Here is an 11,728-nt window from a genome sequence, read left to right as displayed (position 1 = left end):
AACAGTTCAATAAAAATTTGTTGGCAGCAGCATTTCAAACAAAAAAACAAACAGGTAATGAACACAATTTTCATGAAGTCCACATTTAGGAATTAAAATGTTTTTTTTTTATTTTGTTTTCATCTGAAAACATGCCAGCAACATCATCCACAAAAAAATTATGATTTTTCCACTAGCGAAAAGTGGAAAATCATCATAATTGAACAGAAGACTTTAAAAAATCAGTCTGTATTCTATAAAACACATTAATGTGTTTCATTGAGTCAAAATAAATGAACTTTTAAAGAAAGATTTTTACTTTATTGAATATGACTCTCACGTAAGATTAAAAAATACAGCAAATCAAAAACATATGAATAATGTATTGTATAAAAGAACAGGAAAAAATGTAAAGCTTAAATATTTTTACACCCTACAGTTATTATACATTCTGAAGATAGGCTGTGCTTTCTAAAATTTGGACCAACAAGCACAAAGTTGATAAAATAAAATCCACCACATAAATACATTGAGAACAATTACACTTTTATGGCTTTTTTCATCATGATAGATGAGCTTTCCAAAGAAAACTGTTATTACTCAGGCTGAAAACAAACACAGCAAACCTTTGACTTGTAAAGTTACAAGTAAAACCCAACCTCAACTACTGTGCGCTGTTGTTTTCTGACTGAAACTGCTCTGGTGGCGTTCTTTTGTTCCCGTGTGTACACAAAGGCAAAGCAATCATCGGTTTCTGAGTGACTCTGAATGTWAGGCAAACAGAAAAACCAGGAAGAGATGTGCAAGAGAGGCTCGTCAGGCCCATTAAAAGGCAGAATGTCACAGAGGTGGCTGAAAGAGAAGAGAAAAGAACTGCTCTGAAACCTCCAAAAACTGTAACAGAGAGGCAGGGAGACCAAACTTTTGTGTTTTTAAAGTGAAAATAGGTCGGATGTGCTGGGCAGTTCTGTACATGCTGGTCCTGTTGACACTCTGCTGTCAGCCTTCTGTTGAGAATGATGTGGGGGTTGCAGCTTCCTGTCCGCAGGACCAGAGGGCATTTCAGGGGTCCTGCTTTGAGCTTGTGGATCAGCAGCTTCCTTTTCAGAAAGCTGAAGATTGGTGTGAGGAGAGGGGAGGACACCTCGCTTACATCCCACATAAAGAAACTCAAAATTTCCTCGAGAGACACCTGGACCCTCAAAAGGACATTTGGCTTGGACTGGCACCGTCTGGAACCCCAAAACCGCAATGTTCTGTGAATGAGGAAGGTAAACAGAACTCTACCAGCAGCTGTTTCATCAATGGTTTTTCTGAAGATTCATTAACTATCCTGCTCTAGGACAACATAAATCAGTTGGGTTTGAAGTCCTTTAAAAAACATGAACTTTGACTCCATGTGTCTCACTAGAGGAAAATATTAGATTTTATATCTGTAAATTGATCAAAGTGTTCAAAGAATAAACCTATCTAGCAAATCCAATATTTAATTTCAAAATAATATTCAAAAATATGTTTTTCCTGAATGAATTCACTTACAAGCCACCTTCAGTGTTGTGCAAATTCACCCTCAACAAGTTTTAAGTTTAGTTTGCACATTTTAAAACTGAATTAATTCATGTTCATTTACTAAATTAAGTGTTTAAAAATGTATATCTATTATTGTGTAATATGACAATAAGTGCATGAATTCTGTCTTTGTGCTGCAGTAGTGATTTAGTCTTAGAAGATTATTTAAATTAGTTTATCTATTTCGTTCTTTAATTACCTGAACTTTAATTTTGCAGAATTAGTGGAGAAGGTGGTTTTATTTACATATTTGTCCTGCTTTATTCATCTAAAAAAAGTCAAATAAGTCTGATAGCTCAGAAAATCTGTATAGCAATACTATTTATTTATTTTTTTTAATTTAGGTTATGATGAGATTAGTCTTCCTTTGTGTTTGAGCTCAAAACCTGCACAGATAAAATCTGTGCTGGTATTTTCCCATACCTGTATTTAGTATGGTCTGGGAGAATAGTTAGAAGGAAGAAAATGCACTAAGGTGCAATATTGTTCCTTATGCTCTGCAGTACTTGCAAACCAGCAACCAACAGCAGCATGTTCCAACACCTTAAAATATGCAAAGTGTCTTCAAAAACAGGAATATATTCATTTGTATCGGGCTGAACCATGGAGCCTTAGTATATACTGTGGCCTACAAATCTCAAATTCCAGATGTTTTTGGGAAATAAAACCAAATTTTTCCCCCTAAAACATTCATCCATATCGTCCTAAAAGATATGGATGAAAAATAATATTCCAAGAACTGATCCAGGGTGACTGGCGCTCACTTTAGCTTTAGCATTGCTGTTGTTTTCACAGAAACTTAACTCTCCTGACGAATGGGGTCAATTTAAATCGTCCCCAAAAATAAATATCTATTGTCTCTGTCAAAATGCACCAACCATTCTTATTGTTTTCAAGAAAGGTTCTTATTCTTGAATACAACTTTTTTTTTCAAATGCTTTTATCCTTTATAATCTTAGAACTTAAATGGAGAACATCTACAGGACTTACAACCTTCACTTTTTTGCATGTTCATCAACACTTTGCTTCATCGTCAGGTCCTCCTCTCTCTTGGTTGGACGGTTCACCTCTCACCTTCTCCAAGTGGCAGAGCAGCCCACAGCCAGATGCAGCTTGTGGATTCATACTTAGACTCTCAGGCTTTCACTGGAAAGCCACAAAAGACTGCAACAAAAGCATGCATTTCATCTGTCAGTTTGGTATGGATTATGAGTCACGGTGTGAGCAAAGCAGCATACTGAATCACTCTTTAACCTCCTCCTGAAGGTGTTTTTCTTCTGTTTCCCAGAACCTGGAAGAAGAATCGCATGTTTGGGTCACAACACCACTCTGCAGTGTGGGTCTGGTCAAGTGTTAATGATAGACGGGGCTGTCTTCGGTCGCGACAACATTCATTACTGCCGACCCGGGTTCTACACACCAACATTCACACAGGACAGGTGCAGCCCGGTGAATGTGGCGGCCTCCATTAAAGGTAAAACACAATCTGTCTGGTTCAAATAAATTATTTCTTAAATGGCCGTTAATGTTTGTCCCTGCGTTTTACGTCAGGCGGGCTAAAACCACTCTTATCTGTGTAACAATTATAGCTTCTCATTTTGCCAGCCAAGCTCAGAAATGGAAAAACAAACAGCAATTGAATGCCTCTTAAAAAGTTCCGGATAGATGCAAACAGGAAATTCAATCCATCATTGAATGTAGTGTTTGCTCTCCTTATCACAAATAGCATATTGTCTCATCCCGGACATGTTTGAAAGGAGTAATGGACCGTTAGGACATTTCCAGAAGAAAACCTTTGTTGCATAAAAGCCTCATATTGAAATCCATGAATGATACCCATCAACTCATTTAAAATATTGACTCATGCATGCAACCAATGACAGAGGAAGGATATCTATGAATTCATCTTCCCGCTTTCCTCAGTTGTGAAGTATCTTCATATTTCATCCTTTGTCAGGGAAGATAAATACATTTCATTTAATGTTTGCACAAGAGAAAAACACTCATGACTCCCATCAACAATACCTGAGGTAAATCAATAACAAGCTTCTGTGTGACCAGCTGAAAACATTTCATTCAGCTGGGTTACAGTAGAATAAAGACGACATTAAGGATAGAGATGGATAGCAGGAACTTCGCTCTTAATGGCGAACTAATATTCTTTACCAGAGGTCTGCAACCTTTACAACCCAAAGAGAYGTTTTTACCAAATAAAACWTGTGTGGAGCTGCAACTGTCACAACAGTTATATTACGAAGCAACTTAGAATTTTACATAGAGAGCTACTCTAGGAAATGTGTCATTTTAAAAGAACCARCATGTAACTTAAAGTAAATATTAAAATAACATTTTGCAAGAAAAGGTTGAACTTTTCTCAAAAATGGAAATAGAAGTAGATTCCAATCTGGCGATAACATAAAACATGTAAAAATATATTATTTGTGGGACTTTTAGTGTCATTMTTTGTGTAAATTAATTAGAAATAYTGCAGAATAAAGCTGCTGAATGAAACTACATTTGAGCCATTGTAGAACCGTATCTTTCAGACCTCAGACAAATAAAATAGTAGCTGCAAAAGCTATTTTTGATTTTGCAGCTACCAAAATAGCTGTAGGCTACTGTGCAAAATTGTTTAGATTTCTTAATTTTTTTTTCTTCATTCCAACCACAAGCCTTATCAGTGTATTTCATTGATATTTTTTTTTTTTCAAATTGAATTCCAAAAATATTGGCATTCATTTCATATTCAGCCTACTTTAAGCTTGTATGGCTAAATAAAATCCTGTGCAGCCAAATAAATGTAGAAATAATTATAGTTATCAGACCCTGTGTATATGTACTTTAATCCCTGTAGAATCCCAGCTATTCTGTGAAGGTTAATGAAAAATATTTTAAATGAAAGCATGAGCCAGTGTTGGAAGAATCCTGTCAACATCCAGACCTCAACCTAACCTAGAGTTCATGGGAAGATTTGCAGTTTATTTTCACTCATATTCTTCATACAATGTGACTCACATCAGGCTGTTTTGTAGCTGTAATTACATTTAAAATTGGGTGATTTAGGAGGGTTTAATAAATGCACATGACACAATATCAGACTTTATAAAACAAATGCGAAAACCATGCACCATTTTCTAGCACATTATGATTATGCATGACTTTTGTTGCTCCATTAAATGAAACCCCAATTAAAAACATTTCCCTTTGTGGTTGAAACATGACGAAATGTGGAACAAGTTGAAGAGGTTAGCATTTTAATTGTGCTATTGTCTGATTTAATTACTTTTCTATTTCTTTCAAACTCATCCTTTTCAAATAATTATCTCAACAACTTTGGTACGATTAAAAATCTGAAAAACCCAGAATAACTGGACAGTGCTTCTGAACCGCTATGATTTTACGGCTTATTTAAATGACATACGTAATAGTTTCATTTTTATTCAGCCCACCATGTTGGCAAGTGTATTTTTTAGTAATTACAGATTGGAGACTAAAATTAACTTAATGTCTCGTGCAGCGGCSTTCTCGTGAACCTGTCAGATTTCAAGACATTTTCTCCATTGTTGCATAACCTTTCTTTATGTGTGACAGTAAATAGCATCTGGAGCTTTTTGTGTGTTTCCCAGCTCATTGTGAAGAACATCAAATCTGCAGAATCAGTGAAGTCATGGGCTCATTTGATGACCTTTGCCCTGAGCAGAAGAGCTACCTGACTTTGGACTATCACTGCAAGGATGGTAGGACGCTATAATATCCAACTCTGGCAGGGATTCCAGTTTTAAACCTCTTTTTTGTTTAAGTATTTCCAAGACTAATGCATTCTTAGGTCTAGAAAATAGGACTGAAATAGATAAAGCTGCATTTTATTTATTTATTTTTTCAGATCATTCATGCTCATTGTCAGTCCAGCTTATTTGCAAACTCTGCAACCCATTAGAGCCCCCTGCTGGCCTGGAATTAAATTCTGTTTGGAGTTTCAGAAATTCCTTAACTCACTCTGATTATTTGTCTGAAAAGTGCAAGAAAATAAATTTAACTGGGGTGGAATTGTTTAAAATTAAAATCATGCCGCTGCTTTCAGATGATCAAATCTTTTAGTTTGACTTTTCAGTGGAGTTAGAATATGTAAAAGAGAGACACCTTTGTTCACATCCTGCACAGATTCRGTATTCACTGCAGACTGCTGGCGTGGCGTCATGCTCTTTTAAACAGAACGCCTCAGTCACACCTAAAGTTTTGTGGAATATTTAAATGTCTTTCATCCTTTTTTCTTTGCTGATGCAAAAAGATTGAAGTGCTGAAATACCTTTTACTGTCTTACACTAAAGCAGAGCATTTGGTATTTTACGCAGACATTTTGTACTTAATGTGAAAAACGTAAAGACTATAAGTAAAAGGATTGTTTTATTGCAAAATGTTATGCTTTCCCTTATAAAATAAAAGATATCAGGATGAATCAGATCAAATATTTGTGCTTAGTTTCTGCCTCTCAGCTCTTTATGCCAATTTGTATATTCACTTTGTTTAAATCTTTAGTAATCACATTGTCAGTGCCRATTGTGGCTGCTGTTTATGATGACATCACCATTAAAATCAAATGGCATGTCCAAGCATCATGGGAAAACTGTAAGTTGAAGACTGGAGACGGACACATTTTTCATCTGCGTGGTCTTTATGGGTAAGTAATGAAGCCTTTCACTACGGACAACTGACTAATAAAACAAAATCCAAATATCCTTCATGTATATTTGATACTTTTTGACTGTTTTACTCAAAATCATCTGCCCAGAAAATCTCCTCAGTTTTCCAATTTGCTTCAGCCACCAGCTTGTATAGTCAAAGCACAGCTGTCAGCATTTCCCTCTCTCAGTTCATCTTGTTTTTCTTTTCACTCTCGTCAGATATTTATCCAAATATGTTTATCTATTGTTCTGCTTGTCTGAATTTAGCATAAATCTAATAAAAATTAATAAACATTTAGACTCCACATAAATTTAGCTTCAAAGGAGACAAAAGTTCTTCTTATTTCTCTAAGTGCTCCAGGATTATTGAGGTTTTTCTGCATGTTTATTCAGTTTATTTGATAATTAGTTCAGTCATTCCTAATCATTGTCAGATAAACATTAAACATTGAACCAACTTGAGTTTAATTAACAAACAACTTGTTGGAAAACTCAATACAACATGTGATTATGCTGTCACCAAATATGAAAACATGTCATGCACTTTAATCTTTATTTCATATTGTGAGATACAGTTATAGCATTTTCATTTATGTTCACATTTTAATTTAAAATAAAGCACTTTGAATTACCTCGTGTTTGATTGGTGCTCCACAAACAACTGTACTCTGCTTTGGCTTCAGTAATGAAGTAGAGTATTATTAGTTTGGCTTTACTCATTTTACCCATGTAAAGCAGGAGATCAATAGCTTTTATAATAACAAAGAAGTGAATGCATTTTTAAAAACTCTGATTTGCATCTTTAGTACTTTTCTGATCATATATAATTTGTATTCGTTTTGTTCCCCCAAAAGGCTAAAAGCCCACACAAAAGTCTCTCCTTTCTTCTGCCTGTGAATGTGTGAATTTTCTCAGGTTGAGGAGCAGCGTCAAACAGAAATACAGCCATCCCGGTACATTTGTTGTGTCGCTTGAATGCACCGACAGTGAAAGAAACATTACAGCCCAGGAGATAATTACCGTCGAAGAGCCTGTTGCAGAGATTGGTGCCATCAGATGCTTTGCTGGAAATGTGTCTTTTTATGAAATCGACTGCAGAGCCCTGCATGGAGCAGCGTTTCACATTCAAATACAAGTAGAAACAGGTAGGAAAGAAGGTGAACATAATAAAACATATGTCATCTTGCCTAATTTGACATTTCTGCTTGAGATATAGGAGGGTTTTTCTTTTTGAGCCATTATGTATTTCCCAGTGTATGTTTTATTTTAAACTGTTGGTCACCATGAATGTATTTTTCCCATTTTCAGGAACAAATGTCGCCTACAGAATACAAATCGATGACAGACTACTAGCCGGCTTACATGCTGTACGAGGGAATATTCCCCACAACGTCACTTTGAGCCCAGAAGCGGTGAAGCAGCTCAGCCCTGGCTGTCACAAGCTCACTCTCTACGCAACCAACTCGGTGACTTTTCCAGAAGTTTCTACAGACCTTCAGGTACATCAGTGATAAATGCGCCTATGCTTGTACTGTTGGTGTTTTTTTTTTCATAATTTTGCAATCAACGCCCTGATTTTTTTAAATTACAATCCTAATTGAGGTATTAGAGTTTTAATTTAACCTTTTCTTAATATAATGTGTTCTTTATTGATCCCTATTGGGGGGATAAAAACAAGTAAATGACAGGTGAGGTAACAAAATGGCACAAACTTGCTGCTAAAATAACATAAATTGATTGCTTTGATTATTGAATCAAATCAGCCTGTTGGTGGCAAATGTGCAAACTCACCATGGATCCATAACCACACACGAATTTCATCAGTGTTATAATTTTAACAAACCCTCAGTTTAGATTTCTGCATTTAAATCCTGTGGTGTTCATCATCTCAACAGTAATCCTTTAACATATTTAAGTTTAATCCTTATTTTTTAAACTGATCTGAATTTCTCTTTTAGATGGTAATCTATGTGTTTGGTTTCCCTGGATTATAAATAAGACACAGAGGTGTAGGTTTTCTAGTGTCTGGCTATGAGGATGGGCTCGAGTTCACCCTAATGAGTCGGTAAAGGAAGTGAAAAAAATTCAAAACATTACAGTTAAAGATTCTAGACAGAGTCTAGACATGTCAGGCATTTGGGAGTTTTATTTTGGTGTGTTGATTCTGAGACAGAATCTTAATTGTTGGTGTTGAGTGCTTGAGTGCTTTATTGCCAAAYGGTGTACAGATTTCCTTTGCAGTAAATTTAAATCCTTGTTTTACTGCTGAGAAAATGTGAACATAATAAAATTATTTGATTTGTAATTCTACATATGCTTCAGGTCTGTGTCTGGGAAGAGCTCGCCGGGCTTCGGGCCAGCCTGCTGAGAGAGACAGATGATTGTTCTGGCTCTGCATGCTTTACTCTTGAAGTTTCACTTGACCGCGGAGAACCTGTCCTGCTCCTGATCTCACTGACTGGAGAAAATGGGACGTTTTCTGAAACTAGAGAAATGAGTACAACAAAAGACATTTTTCAGATCAGTCACCCAATTCAAGGTAGGTAAAAAAAAAGGGGAAGGCTCCCAGAGGGAAAAGCTGAGCCAAATATGAATTTACTGGTAATCATTTTGGGGATGTTTTATAGGATCTGCCCCGGTGAAGATTAAAGCGTGGAATGCTTTTTCATGTCTGGAGGTGGAAGTGCTTGGCTCCCGTGATGAAAACTCAATGATGGATCTGAACAGTCCTCATGATTTGTTGATCTTTCACAAGAAAATGGTAATTTACTTTACATCAGACAGTTTTTAGTATTTGGGAACATTCAGGGTAATCGGTAAATATACATCTTGTGTTTACTTTCAGAGGAAAAGGAATGCACAAGTTGCAGATAACACAGTGAAAATCATTGCAACTCCTTCGAATTCAGTGAATCAGACAACTGCAACAATTACACTTTCTTCAAGTGATCCTAGTTTGGCAGACCCAAAGGTCACTGTTTGGTGGACATGCAGTAAGATCTTTGTTTTGTAGTTTTATATTACTTTTGAAATAATGCTAGGAATCAAAACAATTACATAGATTTGTTTGTACAAATGCATGCATATGAAAACCAAAGGTATGTTGTTTTAATTTTGTATGTGTTAGCTACTAAATATTGTTAATAAACCCATGTATTTCCAACTCGGATTAAAATTAGGTTAAAATTAGGTTGAATAATTTGTGGGTTAAGTCTCTGTGGGTGCTAATGATACAACTTTTCTTTACAGGTAAAAACTGTAAATGTAAACCAGAATCCGAGGATTCAACACAAATAATTCCAGGAAATTGTCTGCCAGATCCTTTAAACTTCTATAAATACACCTTGAMGWTTAAGGTGGCACATAATGATGTGARAGAGAAATCCATTTGCATCACCCTCACCCCAGCTTTAGACGAATCRGATCGAGTGAGGTACTGGAACCAAGAAAAAAATCAATATTTATTTGYTGTAAAAGAWTTTGAGTTATTATTTTTTTATTACATTCGTATATTAACGTATTTAGATAGCWGTAAAATAAATAACAGATTGTATTGATTATTGCACAGTTCTTAGAATAGCATCACAGACTTTAATTAATTTCCAAAAAACCCCAAAGTTAAGCCAATGACAAAAACAACAACTTTGTTGAGGTAAATAAAAATATGTTTTAAGTCAAACAATGACATTTTGAATTTGCAAAATAAATCCCTTACACAGATTTAAAAGGTTTGGGCCAATGCAAAAGTTAAGTGCAGGAATAATAAAAAAAATATCTGAATGACTCTTTTTATTTCTGCTTTTTTTTATTGAAATATTGCTTTATCTGACAACTTTAAGTGAATAATTTTTGTTTCCTTAGTGATCTTTGGCATTATTAGTATCCCAAAAAACCAGGGGCTTAGGCCAGGCAAGAATTTTTTTATTTCTTAGATTTCTCAGATAATTGGCTCCTAATAAGCAAATTATGAATTTATTTTATTATTCAAACTTAAGAAATTTAAAAAAAAAATAATGCACTTTTGCTTGTGTTTTTCCACCACCACTCTCTTTTTTTATCACCTGCTCCCAAAAAGAAACTTTAAGCATTTGTTTTCATAAACGATAACAAAAGCAGTTAAATTCCCCATATTGAGATCATTGTGGTAGAAACAGCTCAGTTGTGCTATTTCTACAGCAGCAGGAGGAATTATTTCATCATTTCTCCTCCACCAGACTCAGCAGCTATGAATTTGGGAAAAAACATGTATCATCTGTGTGATCACAAGTATAAGACACGGAGCAAGAAATTACAAATTAGATGTTTTTTTTGTTACTTTTTTCCTTTTCAGTCATTATCTGGTTATTATAATAACTAGATAATTGTGGAGAGGTAATAGAGAAAGCAGCAAATCAAATAATTTAGTTTTTAGGTAAAAATTATAATGACTTTTTAAGTCATGTTTTTTTTAAATAAATATAATTTTTAAATATTTTACATAACATATGAAAATATATAGGAGCTTACGGTTAAGGGCATCCATGTTAATTATTTTTGATTTTTCATTTCACAGCTTCACTTGCATTGATAATTGTRGCCCAGCGTCGCATTCCGAAGACACAAAAGTTCAAATGAATTGCAGTTCTTGTTTAAATTATAAATGGTTCACTGAGGAGACAAAAGTCCAGGAYTGGCCAGTAAGTCTCATAAATTATGCATGAGTTGATCCAAATTCATGAGCAGTTAAAAAAATAATATCCACTGACTAAACAAATGACAATGTTCATTTCTTCACAGAAAGAGACAAGTGACTGCTACAATGATGCAAATCAAATTCCTCTCGTTGAAAAACAGGACAGTGCAACAGAATATGTCATTAAGAAAAAATACATTAAGGAAGCATCACAAAGGCATAAGAATGTCACTGTTGTGTTCATTTATTCAGGTGTGCATTTTTTTTACTCTTTAATTTTTGTCCTATAAACAGTTTCTGGTGATGCTGAATCATCAGAAATATTTGCTAAACCTTTGAGAGTGAATAAATGTTTAACAGAAGGCTGTTTGGCTTTCAAACTCAAGAAGAATGTACCCACTGTKAGGTATGGCGGTGATGCCATCATGATCACAAAGCAGATTTAACAATACAGAATGAATACTGTCAATTTCTATAATTTCACTTTAGACTGTGTGTTACAAGGAGATGGATAAAAAAAGGTTCGATGCAGAAACTCCTGAAATCTGGTAGTTTGCATCCCAGTTAAAACCATAGTTTGCAAAAAGGATCTAAATTTTCATTGTTCAATGGTATCAGTCAGGATAAGGGTACATGTAAAAGAGTAGTAGAAAGAAACAMGTTTTAATTRTTAAATTTTCTTCTTTCCAAAGTGAATGAGGAACTATTATACAAAACCTACATCATATGGGTAGCACCATCTACAAATGTTCCTGATCCAAGCAGTGACCCAGGAACAACAGACGCTAACATGTCAACCTGGAGCCCCCCAGCAACACCAACTGCA

At 35.2% G+C, this 11,728-nt stretch overlaps 1 protein-coding gene across 1 annotated transcript; it reads left to right on the top strand.

Moving 5' to 3' along the window:
- Positions 1 to 856: 856 nt before the first annotated feature.
- On the top strand, positions 857 to 9,810 carry LOC103461734 (polycystic kidney disease protein 1-like 2). Its single transcript, XM_008404084.2, has 12 exons — positions 857 to 1,250; positions 2,586 to 2,747; positions 2,837 to 3,022; positions 5,175 to 5,285; positions 6,085 to 6,226; positions 7,146 to 7,375; positions 7,539 to 7,729; positions 8,553 to 8,769; positions 8,858 to 8,991; positions 9,076 to 9,223; positions 9,480 to 9,700; positions 9,799 to 9,810. The coding sequence occupies exons 1-12, from the start codon at positions 932 to 934 to the stop codon at positions 9,808 to 9,810; spliced, it is 2,073 nt and encodes a 690-aa protein (XP_008402306.2). The 5' UTR covers positions 857 to 931.
- Positions 9,811 to 11,728: the final 1,918 nt, after the last annotated feature.

The sequence above is a fragment of the Poecilia reticulata genome, linkage group LG2 (assembly GCF_000633615.1).
Source record: "Poecilia reticulata strain Guanapo linkage group LG2, Guppy_female_1.0+MT, whole genome shotgun sequence".
Taxonomy (NCBI): Eukaryota; Metazoa; Chordata; class Actinopteri; order Cyprinodontiformes; family Poeciliidae; genus Poecilia; species Poecilia reticulata.
This window is presented reverse-complemented; position numbering and strand designations above follow the sequence as displayed.